Source organism: Dermacentor albipictus, chromosome 9 (genome assembly GCF_038994185.2).
Source record: "Dermacentor albipictus isolate Rhodes 1998 colony chromosome 9, USDA_Dalb.pri_finalv2, whole genome shotgun sequence".
NCBI lineage: Eukaryota > Metazoa > Arthropoda > Arachnida > Ixodida > Ixodidae > Dermacentor > Dermacentor albipictus.
The window spans coordinates 20,670,165-20,693,509 of record NC_091829.1 but is presented as its reverse complement, the minus strand read 5'-3'; the positions used below and the strand labels follow the sequence as shown (position 1 = coordinate 20,693,509).

Sequence of the window (23,345 nt, the reverse complement as noted above, 5' to 3'; positions counted from 1 at the left end):
TAATTTAATTGAAAGAAGGCAGAGAGGTCGGCCTGAGCTAAGGTGCTCTAGCGTGCTACTCTGCACAGGGGGAGGGGGAACGGGGACATAAAGATGTGATGAGGGACGATGATGACAAAGCAAGAGGGATGCGCAAAGGTAAAAGCAAGTTCAACACGCTGATGATAAACATTCACAAACGCCATCCATGAAGCCACAATTAGGTTTCGCCTCAAGTCTGTAGTCACCAATTTGAGTGAACACCCTCGCTCAATGTGGCAACGAGAAGTGTAGCATACGCTATCACGCTATTGTCGTCCACTGCTAGTATGCGATTTTGGAGAAGAAGATATAGTTTATGGTTGTAGTGTAGTATATGTGTTATGTAGATAGCTATAGTATAACCTGTAGGCTTCGCAGTACGAAATAAGCGTTCTTAAACGTGTACACAGTTTGCAGGCTATGTTGCGGAAAATTCGGTAACTCTCGTTAGCGTGCGTCACCTGCCTCCGAGTTTCAGTATCGATGCTGTCAACGTCCTCAACGAGTTCGTCGCGGCCGTGAGATCAACATCCAGCTTGTACTAGCTTTTTTCTTCTTTTATTTCCCCTCCTGTAAACGCGTAAAACAGGGACAGCTGCTAAGTTCGGTAACCAGTTTCCTGACTTACGTGACCGGCATAAAGCGAACGAGCGAATGGAAACGTCCGAATAGCCAGTGACAGGAAGACACGTGTCGACGATATAGCTGGGATGGCGTTCGCATTCCAGACTGTCGTCGCTGTGCGGAGACGTTAATCGCAGTGGTATTGTCATCACCACTGCGATTTTGTTATCACACACAAAAAAAAAACATCCTAAACTCGCCGCTCTGGCTGGATGGCTATGGAGTTTTGGATAACAGTGGCCGGGACTTTATGAAAACAACGCACGCTTGTTGTCAGGACCGCGGATGCTAAATCATTGCTGAACAGAATTTGAAAGTACTGCAGTCCTTTCAAATTCTGTGTCACATCCATGGATGCGACAGGGAACTTTGTTATTGTCACAGTTTGGTTAGTGCCTGACCAAATCATTATTTAATGTACCCGGCGTTTTCGAGCTATAGAACGGCTGTGGCGCCGCGGAGCCCTTCGGCGTACAGTGGGTCAGAGGCTCGCCAAATAACCGGTTGCCATTTTTTCTTGTCTGTTGTATGCAATTTCAGTTATTGAGTTCAGTTAAGCCACTCAATACCAGACAAATATCTGTCGAATTGCTGAACAGACGTGTTTAGTTTTTGTTCCCCGTTCTCTTTGGATTTTTCTTTGTTTCTTTCTTCTTTTTTTTCCACATCGTTGATTTCAGCGGGAAGTCCTTTAATACCGCAACATCCGGCCTGAGTCTCTGAACGGAAATACGTTACTGAGATGGTGAATCTGCAGATCCGGCTCAATACAACCTCAAGAAATGTGACAGCGCCGCGAAATATCTTGTCAGCTGCCTTGTGCTTAAAAAGGGAATGAATGAATGAACGAACGAATGAATGAATTAACGAATGAATGAATGAATGAATGAATGAATGAATGAATGAATGAATGAATGAATGAATGAATGAATGAATGAATGAAATCGGTAAGCTGCGTATTAGCAGAATTTATTGCCTGGCGAATCAGCTGATGTTAACTTTTCTGTGTGCTCTGTGCAGCAGTCTGTATGTAGTTTGGTGGTGCGCTTTGTCGCGATAATTTAGTATGCCGGTCTGTAGAAGCTCAGCAGATGCCTGTGGTCTGTGATGTCTATAAACCATTTTGCACCCGCACAGTCATAGCTTATGGGACGACCGCAGATAATCTGTGATGTTGTATACTGATAGTCCTACTCGATCGAACGTCGTCAGGAAGCTGGCGATTTCGCACTCGCCTATTTAGTTAATGGAATATCTGTAGATTGTCTACAAATAAACTATAAATACAGTGAACCACAATATCTTACGGGACACGAGACCTGAGAAAAAGCTGAATACCTGCGCAGGCAGCCTCACAACAAAGCCTATAGTATTCGCCTATATGTTCGGTTTTACTGACTACTTGTTACAGGCTGCTCGGAAATTGATCGTTTTCTGAGATCTCTGGTCCGTAAACTATTGTGGTTGACTGTACATAGGCTGTACATAAATGCGCGTACTTATGGCCAGACGTGTTTTCTGAACTACTCAAATAGCGTGGGCCCGTGTGATAAGGGTAGGCAAAAAAAAAAAAGTAAGCCTACAATAGGGAGGCGTTAGTAGCTTATCGTGCCCCATAGATGAGCTATAAACTGACTAGTATACGCCTCTTTTGGAGACACACGGTCGTAACTGATTGGCCCTTTCTGCGTTGAGTGAATCTACCCCGTTATGCGATGAACATTGCTTTTATTCTTCGCTACGTTAAGTATGGTGGAGCCAAAGCACAGTATGTGCTATCGCGGTTATCGAAACTATCTGGGTGTCATTGACCCCGCCGTGGGCGTTCCGGGCGCTCGCGCCACGACGCTGGCCAGCAAGCTAAAAAAACAAAACAAAGATAAAGCAAGCGGTCGTGTCTGGTGGTCCGTGAACAAGACGCGTCCGCTGAACAGACGTGGCACGGCTGCCATTGTGTGTTGTTACGTCGCAGGGTCGATGGAGCGCGTTCCGCGACGTTCGGCTCACGCGTGAAGCAACGCCGTGGTGTGCCTGTGGCGCCCCAAAGACGGTAAACGTCGCAAGCGCATTGCACTACGTATACAGAAGCCCCCGGTCGTCAGAGGCCGCGTTGTGTCGTAACCCCCTCCCCCTCCCCCCGTCGTTTCCACACGGTCCGCTAAGTTGGCTGTTTGTACGAAACTGCGGTTCGGGTCTACTGGGGGTGTGCGGTTCAGGTGTCAGCAGACTGCGCTAGACACAGTTAGTGCGGTCGGCAGAAATTTTTTTCTTGTATTCATTTTATTGATTTACCTCATTTAAATGAACAACCTGTTACTACTGCTACTATACTAGACTGCAGGGGAAACGGGTTGACATGGAGCGCTGATAGAAGTTAACGATCGCGCTTAGAGGGATGCCAAGCAGAAATGAGCTGCTGGACTGGTAGGCCTTAAGGGCCTGTCTTTTACATAGCAAGCACAGACTTGATACTCCGGAAAGACAGGCGTCGGTGCCACCTTTAGATTTCCGCACCAGCTACCCATGGCATCATATAGGTATATTGTTATCGCTCATTAGTTAATCGCGTATCATAAAAAAATAATTAAAAATACACACTGCGTTCCACCCTCCCCCTTATGTAAGCGAAGGAAAGAAAATCTCAGCTTGGTAACTTGCACGAATTTCTGCACCAAGTTGGCTGATTTGCGAAGTTGCTATTTCGAAACTCGTCGCTTCACAGTGATCGCGGTTGCGCAGTGGCTGTCACCCTTTTTGCTACTGAACGCGAGGTCGCGCGTTCGATACTCGACCCCATTTCAGTGGAGGGGAACGAAATGAACAAGCGCGTGTGTGCTTAGATTTAGCTCCACCTGAAATAACCCCGGATTGTGAAAATTAATTCAAAGTCTTCCACAACGGCACCCTTCAAAGCGCCAGTGCAGCGCCGGCACGTTAAACCAAAATCAATCAATCAATCAATCAATCAATCAATCAATCAATCAATCAATCAATCAATCAAAGAACCAACCAGTCAATTAGTTAATTGATCGATCGGTAGTAAACTAACACACGAATATACACAAGGATACAAGGACGAAATGAGACACAGATGGTGCGCTTAAATGGCTCTCTTGTTTGGCATTTTGGCAACGACTTTTGACGTACGTACTTTTTTTACAGACCCATTGGTCGAGTAATCTGTGACCAGTCGTGCAAAGTGGCTCATTCGGCGATGCGGACACGCAGCTATACCCGAAATGGTCAACTATATACACAACTGGAATTTTTTCAGTTAATACAGAAGACAATGTTTGCACGTCGTGTGTCATGTGTATAGCGTTACGCAGCCCGTAAGATATTACAATCGATTCGCTGATATCTTCGGAGGAACTGCAAACTCGTACGATATTTGAAAGCGTGGGTATACGGACTATGTATGCTAACGCGCTACCTCCGCGCGAGCACACGCGGCTTAATAACGCGTCGATACGGTAATCGTAATGCTCCAGGTGGAAGCATCGCACCCGGAAGGCCTTCTTTTAATGCGATGGCATTATAGGTTGACTACACTCAATTTGGATGCGTCTGTAGTATTTAACGGAAACTGAAGGTCGATCCCGAACAGAGTTGCACATAACACAGCGCTTCAAAGCGCTAGCTAGCTGTCACGAACGTGGCCTAGCTAATATGGTTAGAGCGTATTGGTTAGAGCGTATGGTTAAGCGTATGGTTGGAGTGTATTGGTTAGAGCGTATGGTTAAGCGTATGGTTAGAGCGTATTGGTTAGAGCGCATGGTTAGAGCGTATGGTTAAGCGTATGGTTGGAGCGTATTGGTTAGAGCGCATTGTTAGAGCGTATGGTTAAGCGTATGGTTAGAGCGTATTGGTTAGAGCGCATGGTTAGAGCGTATGGTTAAGCGTATGGTTAGAGCGTATGATTAAGCGTATGGTTAGAGCGTATTGGTTAGAGCGCATGGTTAGAGCGTATGGTTAGAGCGTATGGTTAGAGCGCACGGTTAGAGCGTTGGACTGTGCGGGAGGACGAAGATTCGGTACCACCATCGGCCGCGCATTTCGCTGTGTAGCATTATAGGCAGACTTTGCCCACTTTGGAGCTAAGAGCATGCAAACTCGAGGTGCGTTGAGCGTACGTGCGACTGACGTCACAGTTTGCCCGATATCACAAGAAACGAGGTATTTGGGAACGTCACTTTGATAAATGAGAGCGGGCGCAAGGTCGCCCGTGATCGGCGTTTAAAGCCACTGTGCTGCGGGTTGCTCAATGGAGAGAGAGAGAGAGAGCGTCGGACGCGGAATATGCGTTGGACTCCTCCCACATTGGGCAATTTGTCTTCTCGTCCACTTTCATTCCTCCGATTCATCTTAGCCTTATTATTTCTGCGTGTCACTTAAAAAAAAATCGAGTCACCCGGTTTCCCCCATTGTTATTCTCGCTGAGCGTGTTGTAATGCTGCACTACATCAATCTCCTGATTGTTTTTTTTTGTTGTTGTTGTTGTTAGACCTGTTCTTTGAAGCGTGCCATTCCAGAAACTTTGCCGCCGGTGGTTTTTTATCATCATGTTCAATTTCAGCTGTTGTATTTTATCTTAATAGGAACGGAAAGTTAGGCTTTAGTTGGTTTACACTAAGCGTGGTCTTAAGTAGCGCTGACTTGAAGCACAAGGGAGGTAAACACACCAAGCGCTACAACTTTCAACTGAAGGTTATTGGAAGAAAACAATGTTTTTTTTTTTGTGTAGTAAACCAATAAACCAATAAACTTCAGTTGAAAGTTGTAGCACTTGGTGTGTTAACCTCTCTTGTGCTACGTCAAGTTAGCGCTACTTAAGACCATGCTTAGTATTTCATCTGCCGCATATTTTGCGATTCGCGCCATTTATATACTTGCATCTCTATTTCTAAACCCTAAAGTGAGGGACCTGTAAGGTGTGTGTTTTCGATAGGGCCTGCGTAACCTGTCCAACTTATTTTTTTTATTAGTATCATTTCAAGCTGCCAATGTAGGCTGGCCTGCGGCTAGTCAAGTTGTCGTGATGATAGCTTTCATTATTCCTTTTCTGCTGGCCTGCAGCGTCTTGTATACTGTGTGTACGTTGATGTAATGTGCAATCACACCGACGCCTTCTATAGCGCCGTTCCCAGCAGGAAGAAACAAGACGTTGTGTTTGTGCCAGCAACCGGATGCCGTTCGCTCGGCCTCGGGTAGTTTGCGACAGGTTCATTAAGAGATGCAGGCAGAAAGGAAAACGAGGAAACCATAGGCAATCGTCTCTCTTTCTTTCCTTCGTTCTTCCGACTCTCTCACAATGGACTAGCGGCGGTGGCAAGGGTGAACGCCAGTAGGCGAGGCCTCGTATGGCGCAAGGCGGTGTTTGACGCGCGTACGCAACCTCGGACTGTGTCAAGGTACGCGGGATCATTGGAGAGAGAGAGAGAGAGAGGGAGAGGGGAGACCTTACGGACACGCGTCTTGGTTCCGAGCCGGCGGCGGCGTCTTTACTCTGCACGCTACAGGGTAACCTGCACGCAGGCTTGCGAAAGAGACAACGCCTTGAGATGCAGTACGTCTCTCTCGAGTGTCACAGCGAAACATGCTGACGACCGCATTCGTTGAGGAGCGACCAGAGTGACGCGCGAGGCAATACCCGTTCGCAGGAGGCGACGCGTTAGAGTAGTCAAGTGTAGCAATAATCACCGTTCGATCGGTTGCCGGTACAGGTAATAGAGTGGCAACGCCATGCTAGAGAAATAGTCCAGCGCGAAACTTCTCGCGTAATCCGTGCGCTACTACTTATTGCGTGTAAACAGCGCAGACGTGCCGAACTGAAAAAAAAAAGGAACCTTTCTCGTTGGACGCGTATCGGGAAAGTTCTCGTCTTCGAAAATGCGTCACGTGATAGTTTTTTTTTTTTCACTTCGCACTGAAATGATTAAGAATGCATTTTGATGATGACAATGACAGATTTTCTTTTTCTGGCCCAAGGAAATCTATGCGCCATTGATTGCCGGGGACTTCGTGGGCACCGCTTCACGAGCTTAAAGTTATGAATAAAGGCACTGGTTTAACAATTTCGAGTTTAACAGTTTCGAGTTTAACGTCCAGTGCATTGGCTATGGAAGGTTAATTTCTGACCAGCAAAAGCGCGGTACACGATTTTTTTTTTCCGCCGCGATCGAAATGTGGCCTCTGCGACGGGGAGTCGAACCGCGGACCTCGCTCTGCAGGTGAACGCCACACAGCCTGCGAGCCGGGTACTGTTTTAAATGACAAAGGGTGATTAGGAAAGCTGTATACTTTGTCAGTCTGTAACACATTTGACGAGGACTTGGTTCTTTGATATCGGTCCGGAAAGCGGTCCTCACGTGTTCTCTTTCTGTAGAAATCCCGAGTTGCATCCTGAGAAACTCCCGAGTTGAAATGGCGACCGGGACCACTGATCGCAGGCTCCGTCAGCGTCCCTTTTCACTTCGACCGACAAAGGATTTCGAGCGGTGTGAACGTTCCTGGATGCATGGATGGATGGATGTTATGAGCGTCCCCTTTGGAACGGGGCGGTGGGTTGCGCCACCAAGCTCTTGCTACTATGCTGCCTAATATCCTACCTAGGTTAACCTATGAAAAAAGAAAAGAAAAAAAAAAACACTATGAACTACCACGTCCAAATTTTCTGATCCCCTATTGCGAACTGTGTTTTTGTACGTCCCCGTCTTTTGTCGTTTCCCTGCTTTTCTTCCACCAATCCTCCAATCGCCTCTTACTAATGTCTATTGCGGACCTGTTTGCTTTACCACTGCTACTTACCACTGCTTTACCCCAGACGGGGGCAGAGCGCAGTGTCCGATTGCGGTGCGCTTTTAGAGTGCACACACCGCCCAAAGGCGGCCCCCCCGTAAAGAAAGGGGTTGTTTGCTGGACGCAAACAGAAAGAGGACAGGGTTAAACGACGAGCGTACTTGTGAAATCGGCAGGTGAAAAAGAAAAAAAAAAGCGACTCCGCGACTGGACACACAATGGAAGAGAGTTGTCGCTGTGGGGGAACGTCCCCGCAGCGCGACCGGTTTGTGTAGTCTGTGTCGTGCGCGACTTCGCGCCTCGGGCACTCCGTATAATGGGCAGAACACGGTTTAACCTTCCAAGAACACTATTTTGTAACTGCCGCGAAAGAGTCGACTCTTGTGTGTACAGAGTCGGAATCCTTGTCAACGCGGTTTGTTTCGGTCACTGAACGTTGTATGTCGCCATCTGAACGGGCGCAGTGTCGCATCGTACATTGCCGTGCCGTCTGCTCGAAGTCGCCTCGTTATTAAGGCGAGAGAGTTGCGACGAGAACGTGGGGGGGTGAGTTTCAAACCGTGGGCACAGAACCATCGTCTCGGCGGCGTATGGGGAGATCTCGGCGCCGAAACACTTCCGGAGACTCTCAGTGTCGTTTGTATATGCATGTGTCGTATGCAGACGGCGTTTTTAGAAAACTCTCTCCCGACTTGAAATAATCCCCATCCAGCACGCCGTCTGGCTGTTTTAAGTTCTCGCAAGAAGAGTGGTTTCGCTTGGTCGGTACAACTTTCAAAGTGTAGTCACATCGGCTTCTCGATGTTCTGTCGTAGGGAGAAGGGTTTGGCGGCAATGTCAAATGGAGGATTAGTGTGTTTAAAGAACCATCCTGTATGAATAAACCGTTCTCTATTCCGTTTGAATGATACGACTTCCGAACGGGCGACACATTCGTCTGCTCGACGCTCCCTCTTTGGGGTGGAGAGTGGTTTGCAGAGAACGCTTTTTTTTTTTATCAAATCCGCGGCTTTCTCGGCGGAGAGCCGGGCGAAATACGTTCCCGCAGAGAACCATCATAGCGCGCGTCTCTGAAAAAAAAGCGGGCAGCATCGCATCCTGCCGGCGCCTGATCTTCTAGCGAGAAAGATAGGAAGGGGAAGGAAGAGACATTTGTTTGGGGCGCTGCTCTCTCGATAGGAGAAGGCGCGGGTACCCACCTGAACACACAGCAGTGCGATGATGCCGATGAGGATAACGGGTAGCATGGTGGGTAGGAACGACCGTCGCGGGCTCGGCAAGGGCACTTGTAAAGAAAGAAGTGCCGGCGTTTTGCCGCCGTCGAGGATGGGACGCGGGCTGGAGCGGAAAGCCGGTTTGCAGCAGTGCTTCTGTCTTGCGTCGTCGCGGCTCGGTGGTTGCTGGCGCGACGACCGCCCCGGCGCCGCGGTGTTGAGAAAGAGGAGCGGTGTGTGGTGTGGCGGCGGCGAGCTCGCGGTGCTCGCAGGGCCTCCTCTCAGCGCACCGTTTCCTTTTTTTTTTTTTCCGCCCTCTCCAGCAGCGGCGGCGTGTTTTCCTTTCGTATCGCGAAATCGCGTCCCACGTGACTGGCCGGCGCAGCCCCTGACGTCACCGACCCGCAGGCTGGTGGCGCCATCTGGGATCGGGCGGCGGAACTTCGCCGACGGCCGTTTCGAAACCGAAACCAGGGCTCTTTGATCCGAGATAGCGTCTGCTGTTGGGTACTCTCCAGCTTTTTCGCGCGACAACAGGCGCTCGTACGGGAGAAGTCCAGTTAGGAGACTGACTAGTCTTCAGCACGCTCGTTCCACCACTTACGTTCTGTTTAGTTTGCGTTTTCGGTTATGTTTGTTCTTCCTACTGCCTCCCTATTCTCAACCAATCCCACAGAGTGTTTGTTTTAAATTAAAAACAATGTCTAGATAAACCTCAAAAAAGATTTAAGAGAATAGGTGCTCGCTCCTGACTTTTATGCCGTCATCGACATTGTCGGCATCAGCGTTATCAACTTCTGACCCTGTTTCCAAGCTTGAACGTTTATCAAATAAAGCGAAGTGCGACTCGGACGACCGAGCTGTTACACAAACGAAGTAACCATTCAGGTCATTAATCGCTGACGACATCACTGCGCTGTAAGCAACATCAGCTATTTCCACTACGACGCGTACGTTTGCTGTTTCGTTCATGATTGTGGACACAGACATACAGATCAATGAACCTGTTGGTTCAAGGCGAGCTTCTGCGCGACCGTTATCGCCGATAGCTTCAACAACCGTGAATAATAATAATAATAATAATAATAATAATAATAATAATAATAATAATAATAATAATAATGATAAATTAAGTAAGCTGTCTGATTCTTGTTGAAACGGTTCGTGGTGCAATCAACGTTCCAGTCTTCCAGCCGCTGTGACTGTATGTCGTTGATATTACTCGAGCACTATAGTGGATATGGACGAAAGAACAAAAACGTGGTACCTACTTTGAGCATGACCTAGTACACTCGAGCGAAAGACTAGTCATTTTCCCGTTGACGCGCCGTACCTCAGTGCAGATGTCACGGGTTCTTGCGGATATTCGTCATAAGCGTTGCACACGTCACACAGAGATTATGAACCGCGTTGAAGTACGTTTCAGTGTCTACAGCAGGAAGCTCAATCACGCAGCTACGTCGACGACAACGTGTCGTGATAGCCCGGATGTGGTTTCCTTTCTCCTTCTTTCTGATAAACTACTGGCCATATATAATTCTGTCGGGATACTTTAGGCTTCTTAAATGTTGTCGTGCACCCGGTTGTAGCATCTGTGGTTTCACGGGCTACCTGATGAATACCGTAGGCCACATGTCCGATTTCGAACGCGGTGCCTATATGACGCAAACAAATTCTGTTTGTCTTTTTTTTTTTCGTAGCATCAGTGTTCGAGAAGTTATCCAGATTCTGGCAAGATAGGTCGACCGAGAAAAGCTGTAGGTTAGTTAGCCTGTGTAGAAAAGAGAAACTCCAGAAATTATTTTATCCTTTAATCCTTTAATTTTATCCTCGATCCTGCGTCGAATCCAAACTAAGTCGTTCCCCAGCCCACATTGGCTGGCCATAATTACCAACGGGCAATGGAACCCAATATGTCAAAACTGCACAAATCAAACACTGGCTACCCAAAATCACATTCTTTGGGGGTGCGAGGGCTTACCCCCTCCCAGGTCGCTCCTGCCAGCTCCCTCACAACAGACGTGGGAGGAGCTGCTCAGAACGCCGGATGAAAAAAGTACAAAAAGCCCTTTTTGCCTGGGCCGAAAGGGTCGCTCCTCGTGAGGGGCCATCCTAGGACTCGGGCCTGCCACTGAGCAGAGTCTCAATGAAGTTGTTACCACCACCATCCTTTAATTTCCTCTTTTAGGCTATTATTTCTTTAATTCAATTAGTAAGTACAAGTAATTTCCCTTGTGTTGCCCTTGGTGTCTTAATTTGTTTGTTGGCTTCCTATGGTATATATTGCTACGTGCAACTCGAAGACGTAGATGCGGACCCCCGGATTTAGTGGGGTACAGTTCTATCGTCCCACGCTCCACTATACAAATATATCTAGCTTCGCTTTACTTCTAAGCATATGGAAAACCGCCTGCTTCTTGGTCAATCCCCCATAGTGGGTACGCGCCACTGTTGGGGATACAAGACAAGACGTTCCCATAAGAGGCCTCTGCTGATCTGATGACGACGAAGTGCCTTGCTTGATGCTGGCTGGCTTCCATGTACGCCAGTGCTTACTACCCTTGCAAATATTCCCTCTAAACGGTCTCCCTACTGTGCCTTCACGTAACATACATATGTATATGTGGGTGGTGTACCCCCTGGGGAAGTGAAATGACTTGAGCTGTAGACGTGACGTGTATGGCAAGCCGCGGCAACAAACATTTATGTACATAATTATGTTTAAACAGTCTCAACGGGCGTGACGCCCGTGTCAGATGATGACGCAGATGGAGCAGCGAACAACTCGGTTGATCACTCGGTTCGGTCGGTCCCAGGACTGTGGCGATCCCGGATTACTGGCGTCGGACTCTCGGTCGTCGTCCATTGGGACGGACGCGGCGGACTGTAGTTCCTTTTGGGAGAGAGAGAGAGAGAGAGAGAGAGAGAGAAAGAGAGAGAGAGAGAGAGATGGAATGATCGCCTAATTTAGTTTCGAAAACTCGCGTCAATGCCGTTTGTTTGTCCTATAGCACAAGAGCACTCGACACAGCACAACGTGTCTGTTTTTAGAGCAATAAAATTTCTTAAAGATGTATCTGTTCAAGGGTGCATAAAGGTTAAAATTGGACACACGACAGTCGGCATGTTGGGCGCCGAGTCTTCCGCGGTGATAGTAAGAAAGAAGAAGAAAAACAAAACAGCTGGGGAGGCTGGAGAAGCGTACGGTGTGATTTACGGCGAATGATTTCCCGCACGACTATATAGAACCAAGAATCGCATTCATTATTGCCACCCCATTTGCGTTTCTTTTTTTTTTCTTTAGACTATAAATAATTCTTTATGTACTTGAAGAAGAGAGCGCTACGAAGACGTGGACTAAAAGAGGAACATGTACGACGGACAAGGCGCTTTGTCCGTCGTACATGTTCCTCTTTTAGTCCACGTCTTCGTAGCGCTCTTTTCTTCAAGTATGCAAAACCAACTCGCCCACATCAAGCTTCTGCTGCTTCAGAATTCTTTATGTAATTGCATCGAAATGCATAATCAACTATCAAAAGATAGCTAATTAACTTTTTAATTGATTACTTTTTTATTGATTACGAGTAGGGATAATTCGACACCGCGAGTGCGTCGCTTTGGTCTCGTATACGGTGCATTTAGATGGGCTGCGTCGCGACATTTCTCCTTTTCTTGGGACCCGCGTAATCATAGACGAATTTCCTTCCACCTGCATGCAAATTACGCATTTTTCAGCCAATGGCAAAAAAAAGCACGATTATACGTGCCGGTAGATTAAAACATCGTCGAGGCTGCCGAATCAGTCCTATACGGCGGTGGTAAGTGCGATTCGACTGTTATTCACAGCGCTGGTGTCGTCCTGTTACCAGAACGCAGGCTCAATTGCCTCACCTATATAGCAAGAATCGCGTGATGGCTCACTGGTAACTTGGCGTTTTTTTGTGGTTGTTGTTGTTGTTGTTGTTCTACGTTGACCGTGCGCGCCACACCAGTACGTATACATTCAATATTCCACGCCACCTCCCACACCAGTCTGTGCAAACGACAGTATACAGCAAGGGTCCGGCACGAAACTCGTCGCATACGCCGAGCATAGATCGTTCTATCGTTAGTTCGCGGTGTCATTTTCGTAGACAAAACTGCTTGCAATCTTTTCCACGAACCGTGGAAGTGTTTCATTGAAAAATATTGTCGCTCAGGACACCTGCGAAAATTATTGCTCGCTGCCTCAAGGTCAGAGATTTCCCGCGGATCGTGGAAGGAATCGCGCACTCGCTTCGCACACCTGCCCTGCGGTAATGGCGGCGCAGCTTGGGATGAAGCTGGGGCCAGGATACGCGCATGCGCGTTACCTAATTGGAAAACACGACCCATTCCCCAACTGCAACCTGTGTCGTAAAGTAATTCGTAAAAAATCAGTGAGTGACATTTTGTTAATTAGTCGGTCACGAAATATATCTTCTCGGAAGAGTAATGTCGACGTCTGAGTATCCAGTTCCAAGGACTACAATTGTGCAATCTGCCACAGGGACATGCGCGCACACGGACATACACGCGCACACTATATGCTATCCATATGTAGCATACTGCTCTTAAACGTTCTTACTTCGAAAACGAAAAAAAAAAAATGAACGAAGTGGTCTGCGGCCAACCCGCCCGCAGACGGTCTTCCCGCCCGTCGTCTGCAGCCGCCCCTTCTCGCCTGCAAGGGCCGGCAGCGCGGGCGAGTTGTGGCCGTGACCACGAAGAACCCTCGCCTAAACTTAGGACGAGGATGCGTCGGCGGCCAACCGGGGCCACACTGCCGCAGTCCACCCAGCGAACAGCTCGAATCAGGGCGACTATGAGGTCACCCCGCCACAACAATAATCTCGAACCTTCCGCCTACCGACCAGACAACGTCGTGATCCTTGACCGCTCTGTCACCGATCGGGTGATGACGTAACGTCTTCGGCTCTCAATATGCCTGTGTCTCCCTGCAAACCACGTTGTATAAAAGTTAAACTGTATGTAAAGTCTAGGGCCCTGCATGTGTATATGTAGCATACGGCTCTTAACCGCTATTGCTGCGAAAAAGGAAGGAAAAAAATGAACGAAGTGGACTGTGGCCATTCTGTCACCGATCGGGTGATGACGTAATAGTCTTCGGCTCCCAATGTGTCTGTGGACTTCTTGCAAACCGTGGCGTGCGTGCGTGTAGGATAATTTATGTGTGTGGGATGCCACGTGCTATACCATCAGTGTCCTGATGTATACAGTGCAGAAAAGTATTCTACAGTTACGCGGGCCGCGCAACAGTTAGCAGAATTTGGCGGCTCACTGCCGCGATTGCGGATGCCGGCCGTACTTCGATAACACTGGCGCAGTATATCGTGACCCGGACTTGCCCGCAAGGCTGATTAGCAGAGGCTGCCGAGATGAAGAGGGACGACCTCATAGCGGTTAGCGCGCCGTCCATATCGCTAACGAGTATAAGGAGCGGCTGTTTCTCGCGACGCCACATGCGCATGTTGACGTTGCATGATGTAAACATTCTTATTCGCACGTGTGAGCACCATATATTGGGATGACCTGTCTGAGTTTCTTCATCTTTCGTTCCTTGTTTAGGGTCTATCACGTGGGTGAACGATGGATGCCTCGCCATAAAGCTTTAGTCGAAACTATATATATATCGCCTGTCTTGTATTCCTTGTTCCGTCCTTCGTCTCTTTTGAGCTATCCGAAGTTATGGATTTTCTAAGACTGACTGTTCAGTCTAGGTGGAACTCCATTGATGAGGAACAACGCTGCGTGTAGTTATATCCCATCAAGAGGCAAATAGTCCTGTGCAGTGAAATTTTAGTTTCGGCACATTTCTTCCACCTGCAGAGTCGTTAGAAGCGTACTGCAGTTGTGCTGCACTGCAGCTTGAGTATTTTCAATATTCCAGTGATATTTGTCAAATTTACTAAATGTGGATGGACTTCGGGCGTCAACTTTGTACACGAAAGTGTGATGCGAAAACGTCACCTATTTATTCCAACATGTATAGGCAACTCGTTTTAAAGATCATTATTTTGATGACTGTTTTTGCCTTTGATGCAATATTTTAGCATGCGCGATTGTGCAATATGCGTCTGAAGCTGATGTTGCGGTCGCCGTGAATTCATGTGTCGAATTTCTCCGCTTTCTATGTTCTAACAGATGAACTTTACAAAACTACGATGTCTGCTTTTGGTGCAGAGTTGCGAATGTTTAAACTCTCTGCTTCAATATTTTTTTTAACTTACCCATTTTCTAGAAATTTTGTGAATATTTCCAAGCCTTCAATCAGCATTCTGATTGTTAGTCACTACATTTTAACTTTATCTCTCAAATGAAACATATTTAAGTCATGTTGGTGCCACGGTTGTTTCATAAAAGCATTTCTGCGTTTTACATCTATTTGCAATTAGTACATGACCGGGGTTGTTGGAGAAGTGTGGGAGAGGCCTTTGCCCTGCAGTGGGCGTAACCAGGCTGATGATGATGATGATGATGATGATGATGATTAGGGAAATCAGAGTTGACCCCGAGCTGAGATTCCTTTTAGTAGCGCAAGGAATACGAAGACATGAAAGCAAAAAAGGTTGCAGTTTAGCCCGGAAGCTGAAACGTCGATTGCGATAGCGAATTAAAAAAAATTAAATTATGGGGTTTTACGTGCCAAAACCACTTTCTGATTATGAGGCACGCCGTAGTGGAGGATACCGGAAGTTTCGACCACCTGGGGTTCTTTAACGTGCACCTAAATCTAAGTACACGGGTGTTTTCGCATTTCGCCTCAATCGAAATGCGGCCGCCGTGGCCGGGATACGATCCCGCGACCTTGTGCTCAGCAGCCTAACACCATAGCCACTGAGCAACCACGGCGGGTTACGATAGCGAATTAGTGGACAGCTTTGCGAAATAAGGATAGTACTTTTATCGGCCGTATAAACTTATCAACTTAGGCATACTAACTAGATTAACAAGCAGCGTGTCACGCGCGCACAAGCAAACATGCACGCATCCCACTCGATGACCGCGGAAACTCGCTGTCGAAAGGCTCGAGTGAGGAAGCGCGGCAGCAGCAGCGAGCGAATTGACCTTCGTGCTGCGTCTCGCATCAACACGAACGAAGCCGCGAAAACACAGCGCGCGGCGGACCCTGTCCCCGCTGCAGATGGCTTTCAAGATACAACGGCCCGGGCGGGTGCGTGCGGCCGGCTGGGCCGCCTATCCTATAGAGTAGAACGCATCCCTCCCCCCCCCCTCCCGACGCTCCCCCCGAAGCCCTGCGCGCGACGGAAGACGGCGCGCTGCCTTCCCGCTTTCCTATTTTGCGTGCACGAGATTTAGCCGCAATCGCCGGATTCCCCTCGCCCCTCGCCCATACATCCCACGGTGCGCGGTGATGGTTTTATCGCCCTTGAACTTTATACGGAACCTCACGGCAACGGCGACGGCAGAAATGTGCCTGGCATATCCGTATGATTGCTATCGCAATAAAACGATAGGACGAGCGCTTCTGTGAGAAGACGGAAGCATTGCAAAATATAAAATCAAAGAACACACAAAAGAGCTCCGTGTACTAGAAACTAAATTTATAATAAAACGCAGTTTGGGGGGGCAAGTTTTGTACGAATGCACGTTTGCCTCAAAAGCGTCGTCTTCCCTTCGCTAATGCGGCAGACAACCACATTTGCATAAGCTTGCCCATATTTCAGTTTTCGCATAGCCCAAGAGAGCTTCACTTTTAGAAGGTCGTTCGCTGCGTACCCGTTCGTCGTCGTTCCGGACCGGATTGGCCTGGCTGAAGCTGGCCCTGGGTGACGGTGTCGCCGCCCTGGCGGCGTTGGTCGACGAGGCGGCGTTGGCGCTGGCGGCGGGGCCGGTCACGGTCGCGTGCTGCGCGAGCAGCGGTGCGAGAGTGGCGGCGGCGGCCCGGTGCTTGTTCGAGTGCGGCCGGGGCGCGCTGGCGGGCGGCGCCAGGAACTGGGCCACGCGCGCCACGATCTCCTGGAAGCGCATCTCCCAGTCGGCGCGCCGGCCGCTGCCGCCGTGGCCGCCGATGCCTGCGCGTTGTGCGGCATCCGTTGCGATATCGCAGTATACATGGCATGCACGTGACGTCACATCCGCTGCTGTCGTCTGCTTCCGCCATCTTGGGGAACCTTATCAACAGGCGCGCGCATAGGCCTATAGGTTCCCCAACATGGCGGCGCCCTAAACCGGAAGTTGCGGAATGACGTACGTGCATACTATGTGTACGCTTTTCTTCCTTGTAAAAAAAAAAATAGTAGCGCGCGGTCATTCCATTTTACTGGTACTATAACTTATGGGCCCCAAACTTGGAGGTTGACGAGGAAGCTTGAGAAGTTCAGGAGCGCGCAGCGAGCGATCGAAATGAGAAATTTACGGGACAGGGCAGTATGGATTATCGAACACACCTTCGCGTATGCATCCATCTCGAAGGCACATGCGACACATAGGAGGCATCGCAGAAGAAGCTCCACTGATTAGTGCAGGCAGTAAGTACAACTTTTTAAGTTTGTGTAGTGAAATGATTGAATTTATTAAGTTGAAAGTGCACTCGGGCAATCACGGCTGTTTTGCTTCCGAGATTTGGGCGCGCACGGATGCGAAAACAGCGATCTCGGAAGCACGTATGATACTATAGGCTTCAGACAAGAAGCAGCGCAGAAGAAATGTGGTTGAGCAAGCGACAGGAAAGCTTACTCGCACAGTAACTCTCGTCAGTTAAAAAAATGGCTGTGGCTTAGCTAAGGTTAAGCCCAGGATGCGAAGCATACTAGCCTTTATTTTAACGCGACAGCGTTAAGGAGCTCGTGTCGCAGAAAAGCCGGTGTCGTCGGCGTCGGCTCAGGCGTGCGTCGCTTGCTCAGGCGCACGTTTCGTTGTCGTGCCGAACGCTGCGTTGCTCGACGCTCACTGCGTCCGATCAAAGCCACCTAGAAAATGTTTAGCAGAGGCAAGCGCAGCTGCTTATATACCAGCGCGACGCCGCGAGCGACGGCGCGAGTTGGAGACCCGTTTCTCCTCTGTCGTGACGTCACGGTGTCACGTGGTATGGCATGGGGTCAAAGGTCATTGAAGGCAACACCGCCGCGCCTGAGGAGCTGGGTTGTGCTCTCGTAATATGCTTCGCATAAAAGCGTTAAACCTGCGCACCGAAAGGAAACCCAGCGATCTCGGCGGATCGTGGCGCGTCGGCGGGATAGTCCCAGCGCGTACTGACCGCACAGGTCGACGTAGACGAGCGCGCTGAGCACCACGGCCAGGGGGCCCGGCGGGGGCCAGGGCGTCGGCTCCACCATGACGGGCACGATGGGCTTTCGCAGCACGTCGGCCAGGCTCAGCTCGCGGGCGCACGCCGACGACGAGGCGTACCGCGGGGTCAGGCAGCACAGCACCACCTGGTGGTTGCCGAGGAGGAGGTGGTAGAGGGGGTGGGGTGAAGTGTGTTCGGGTATTCCCACAAGGCCTAAATGTTGGCCCCCGAACACCTTCTTCCCTTTCCGACGGACGAACTCTCAGGCCGTGCTAGGCAAACCTGCCCGCCTTGGGACTGATGAATTAATTTCGTCGATTGTACTGTGGGATATCTATGTACATTGAATTGCGTACAGCCGAGAGCAAGAGTCTGTAGACCACGGCATCAACAAGACAACAAAAAAATCTAGCCCTGCAACGTTAAACCATCTTAATGCGTGACGCTGGTTGGAACAGGCGCACGTATGAAAAGTCAGGTAGTACCATTTGATTTCAGCCTTTATGCCTAGGCTGCGAAGAAAAAAAAAGACGTTAGTGCCAGCTCTGGTCGCCAAACTTTTGCTCTCGACTGTACATATGTATATACTTCAAGTAACTGCGCCGAATACAAGACAGGCATTTAGCATAGGACTGCACCTTATTAACACAAACTAGCCTAAACTAATTACTTGAACCGTTATCATTATAATTGACGTCACAGCCTAAATATTGTAAATAAGTAGCGCATCTAATTAAAATGTTTAGGAATTCCCTAACTTAATTAGCTGCAAATTGGCATGACCTAACCTAACCTTACCCGAGCGTGAGGGTCCTCAGTCACACTGACACGGCCGCACAGTGTACCAGCGTCAGACACTCGGGCATCGCACCCACGCACCTTCGCCCGGCTGATGCCCTCGTAGATCTTTCCGTATAGCGAGTCTCCGCCGCCCACTTGTCCCACGTCCATCCAGCAGGGGAATCCCGAGAACTCGAGGTGCTGGCGGATGTTTAGCACCACCTCCTGGGCGTCCCACTGGTAGCTGATGAACACCGGCGGCGCCAGTGATTCGGGTTCTGCGTGTCGGTGATTGGGCGAGAGCGTGCATGCGTCCCGCTATGCAGGTACAGCTGTGCACGTATACTTGACAACGGCGTTAATCGCTATGCTTCGGAAGAATCGATGAGCTGGGAGATATATGTCACTCCGCAAAGACATCTTAGTACGCTATAGTCGTGCAGTTCCCCCCTTTGCTGTACTGCAGAACGTATCGGGGTAGATGGAACCCGTCCAAGTCGAATAACCGAAGGCCGTGATACTAGTTGTAAACTGCCTCTTTGGTAAACGATATAGCATTTGTTGAGATATAGTAATCGTGTGCTACACGTTCTCCGCATGACAAACTGTGACTGTACGCTGTGTGACGTGGGATTGTACGGTGACACTGCGTAACACTAGGCACGCCTTCGCAGACTGAGTGACAGTGCCTATAGAAACAGTTCGTGTGTATCGTGTGTATGTATGTGTTTCAATATTTTTTCATTTTATTCTTTTTTCTCTCTCACCTATCGCATCCCTTTGCCCCTCCCCCAGTACAGGGTAGCCAACCGGAGATAATCTCTAGTTAACCTCCCTGTTTTTCCTTTTCCTGTTTTTTCCTGTTTACCACAGTGTTTCAATGTTTACATATTCATACATGAGGCAAAGATACACTGTGTGGTGTGGAATGCGGGAAAGAAGCTGCTATATAAATGCAGCTTGACTGGCCCCACATCCCGGCAATACAAGGCAGAAAAGTGACAGCATAAAAAAAAGTGATAAAAAAGTGATAGCAAAGTGCCGCCCGCTCACCCATCTCTTCCTGTATGAGCCTGGCCACGTCGTGCCGGCTGATCTGCTGCAAGCACGAGATGAGCACGTCGATGCAGTACCGCGTCGCCCCGTTGCTCTCGCGCCAGTCGCGGAGCAGCGCCACGCCCGGGCTCGCCTCCTCCACGAAGCGACTCAGCTCCTTGTCCGTGTAGCCTGCGCGTAAGTCGTGCGGTCGGAGTAAAGAAAGCTTACGGACCCGCGGGATGGGCAGGGAAACCTCGAATTTGCGAGCAGTTTCCGACTGGCAGCTGGTAGAACGATGCGCCACTATGTCGTTCGCACGACCTACACCCTCTATCGAAAAGAAAAGAAAGAATTATTTGACCCGTATCGAGTAATCCCATGTGAACAAATGGGGACCCCGTACAAAAATCGGCATGTCCCCGTGTACCATATGGGACACCCTATCGAGAAAAAAAAAATGTTATGGAAATTTTGAGAGCTGTCTACTAATGCGTAAGCATTATTTAGCTCGTCTGCTACTTCGCCTTTGCTTACTTAAGCTAGTTCATGCATGTCTACCCATTGCTACAATCATATACTATTTCAGTGTTATACCGATTACATGCGTTAACTTCCTTATTTTCCTGTTTTGCTACGACCTTGACGCGGCGACAGGGACTTCAAAGCAGTATTTATTTTTTTTTCATTTTTTTTCTAACGCTATAACACCAATCATCTGCGATTACACTATTGTAACGATTACATTTGCTAACTTGCCCAAGTATACATTTATTTTGCGTATATAAGGCGTCACGGGACGGACAGGTTTTCTGGGGCACTCGCCAAAGAATGCTTACGCATTAAAAATAAACATCACCCTTAACCCGCGTTTCCAGTATATGAACATATGGGATCCACACATGTCCATATACTCAATATGCTTTCTCCCATATGTATGTAACAAATTATCCCCTACTGAAACAGCTTTTTTTTTTCTCTTTTTAAGCATTAACAGGAGGTCTCGCCATTACAGTCTGAGACTTACTTCGGTATATATGTTAAACCTAAGTGTACTTAAACTATATGTAATAAATAAAATTGAGTGAATTTAACAATAATTATGATGCTGTCTAAAGCTCCATGCTTGCAGATACCCACGCACACTAGGGCCGGAATTACCTCCGGTAATTTTGCAGGAAATGCTGCGCGCAATTGTGGCTAGAGCATCGAGCGGCATTACCGGCGACGCAAGTGAGGCAGGCCTCTAGCGGCTGGCACCGAAATGTTTCGCACGTTTCTGATGGAAGGGTCTCTATGTAAGGTTCACTACTGCATCGTCCGGTAAACTTAAGGAGCGTATATATACATTGCCTATTACTCGTGCTCGGTGCAAACAGCGTACCGAGCCTCTTCGCGAGGGCGAGCCAATCACGTCCCGTGTTTCCGGACTCGAGCAGCTTGGCGGCGTCCCGCAGCCAAGGAGGCTCCTCCCAGGGCCCGAACCGTTCCTCCCAGCCGAAGGCCGAGAACCCCAGCGGGGGCTGGTCCGGGTCCCACACCGCGGTGGCGCTCGAAGCTCGCTGCATGCCTGCGCCTGCGATCGCGCAAGTTGGGTCGCTCGAATGGACAATTCGCGGTGTCACAGCGACGCTAAACAGCGTCAGCACTAAATCGACTAATAAACCTTCGAGAATTTTTGAGTGAGTAACTTTGTGTGCCTCTTCCGCCAGTTCTCGTGGTTGTTCGGTGGTCGCGCTTTCATCGCCGAGCGTTGGTAGCGACGTAATTGTTAACGTGCAGTCCTTTTACTATTGTGCTTCGTCGAGAACACTCATGTGGCACAATATTTTTTTCAAACACATTGTAGTTAGACAAAGCGTTACAAGGTGTCGCTACATTCGCTAGCGATTGCCGTCCACAGCTTCGGTAACCTGGTTAAGCGTAGTCGGTAAGAAGCTTGCAGGCAAGCTAGAACTCTCTGAAATTCAACTCTGTCGTTGAAACTCGCCTGTTAAAGCAAGCAGCGCTAGGCATCATGGAACATTTTTTTTTAACTGTAACTGTTTGAAGTAAAGAAATTAACAGGATGGTATATAGGATGTCGAGGGTGTATACTCAACTGTATCCCCTCATTCCGTGGAACGATGCGTATGGGAAGTGCCGCCTCACGAACTCTGTTTGGACTCGCCTGTAGTCGCAGTACACCACCTGCGTGACAAACACCGCTGCTGAACGCAACGAAACTTGCCGGTGGGCAAGGCGTGGTACACGGAGATGCGCAGTAGGACGACTGAAGGTTGGCCATTATCAGAAAGGATTGATTGTAAACGATGCGCAAAAAAAAAAAAAGACGACCGGGTCACTACACAGTGCAAGTAACGACAAGGAGTACGCAGCGCCCTCATTACTGAAGAAACATTTCGCCGCAAGTGATACCGTTCCCTTAGATAATTTGAACGTGACGTCACGGTCACAGCATCTCGCCGTTATGGTACTCCAACATGGCGGCTAAAATGACGTCAGTGTATCATATTAGGTGGACTTCCTCAATTATTTGTCCCTGGAAGTCCCTAACTGCCCGAGGCGGTGCTTTCAGCCAATGAGCGTTGCGTGTACAGCCTATCTGACAGTCCGGAATTGCCAGGAACGGATGGTAGAAGAGGCCCCCTGCCTTGGGTAACCTGCTTCCATGTTATAGCGACGCGGCCAAAATGCTACTGGCCCACATGTGCCAGAACCATGGCAGAACGGGCAGAACGATCTCGCGACACGCCAAGAGAGCAGTCTTTGGCCGTGTCGGTCCTCCAACATGGCGGACAGAATGACGTCATTGCGAGGCTTCTACATGTGGTGTCAAAATGCACACCCCAGCGATGGCTCCTTCTCTCTCTCTCTCTCTCTCTCTGGATAACAATAGCAGGCGTCGAAGGCCATATTTTTGCTCACTGCATGCACCGAAAGCAATTTTGGAGCGAGAAATACGTATAGACGCCATGTTTTAAACACTCCTTATTCCTTGGTTTCTGTCCCCATTCTCTTGCACGTTGTTCATATATACAGGAGCTACTGGATGCGCACTTGTTGCAATGCAAATTCAATATCAATTGCATTTGATTTGATTTGATTCTGTGAAAGGCCTTTTCGAGCACCTCGCTCGGCTCATAGTTGCGTGATTCACCTCCAGAAGGAATTGAGCCCGGCGATATCCGCTCTCGCGACGTTAACGCGTAGTACCTTTCTGTGCAGGCATTCGTCGAGGGGCAAGAAGTGCAGGCAGTTCTGGTCCTGGCAGTCCTTGGACGAGTGCAGTGCGCACGGCAACGACTTGCAGGGACACGTGACGAAGCACTTGAAGCATAGCCGGGTGTACCACAGCTCCCGGAGGGCCTCGATCTCGGCCTCGATCAGGTGAACCACCTGCGCGATCAAATCCAATCAGTTTATTTAAACAGGACAATCCGAAGAGAACTCACTTTCACTCTGTGGCATAAACGCCACAAGTGCCCTGACAACGTTCATGGCACTTTGAATTGACGCAGGTGGGCAGGAATGTAAGCGCAGATCAAGTATATTGTTTACCTTTACAAAACAAGAAAGTA

The 23,345-nt window shown here is 49.0% G+C and overlaps 3 protein-coding genes across 5 annotated transcripts in view; 1 reads left to right on the top strand and 2 right to left on the bottom strand.

Annotated features, from left to right (window-relative positions):
- Window positions 1–8,978, bottom strand: part of LOC135917310 (gamma-interferon-inducible lysosomal thiol reductase-like) — an 83,467-nt gene extending 74,489 nt beyond the window's left edge. Inside the window, exon 1 of the mRNA XM_065450875.1 lies at window positions 8,643–8,978. Coding sequence (XP_065306947.1) covers window positions 8,643–8,690 — 48 coding nt within the window. The 5' untranslated portion in view covers window positions 8,691–8,978. The remainder of the gene's footprint in view (window positions 1–8,642) is intronic.
- A 2,152-nt stretch (window positions 8,979–11,130) lies between these two features.
- The window catches only part of LOC135917308 (uncharacterized), a 46,866-nt gene continuing 34,651 nt past the window's right edge, over window positions 11,131–23,345 (bottom strand). For all 3 annotated transcript variants that reach the window (XM_070525602.1, XM_065450868.1, XM_070525603.1), the window contains 8 exons: window positions 22,981–23,163; window positions 21,867–21,954; window positions 21,149–21,340; window positions 19,783–19,956; window positions 18,829–19,007; window positions 17,917–18,094; window positions 16,437–16,732; window positions 11,131–11,550 (listed from right to left, as the gene is read on the bottom strand). In XM_070525602.1, the coding sequence (XP_070381703.1) occupies window positions 11,410–11,550; window positions 16,437–16,732; window positions 17,917–18,094; window positions 18,829–19,007; window positions 19,783–19,956; window positions 21,149–21,340; window positions 21,867–21,954; window positions 22,981–23,163 (1,431 nt within the window). In that variant the 3' untranslated portion in view covers window positions 11,131–11,409. The remainder of the gene's footprint in view (window positions 11,551–16,436; window positions 16,733–17,916; window positions 18,095–18,828; window positions 19,008–19,782; window positions 19,957–21,148; window positions 21,341–21,866; window positions 21,955–22,980; window positions 23,164–23,345) is intronic.
- Window positions 23,025–23,345, top strand: part of LOC135917309 (transmembrane protein 8B) — a 70,473-nt gene continuing 70,152 nt past the window's right edge. Inside the window, exon 1 of the mRNA XM_065450871.1 lies at window positions 23,025–23,154. The gene's annotated coding sequence lies outside the window, so the exon portion shown is untranslated. The remainder of the gene's footprint in view (window positions 23,155–23,345) is intronic.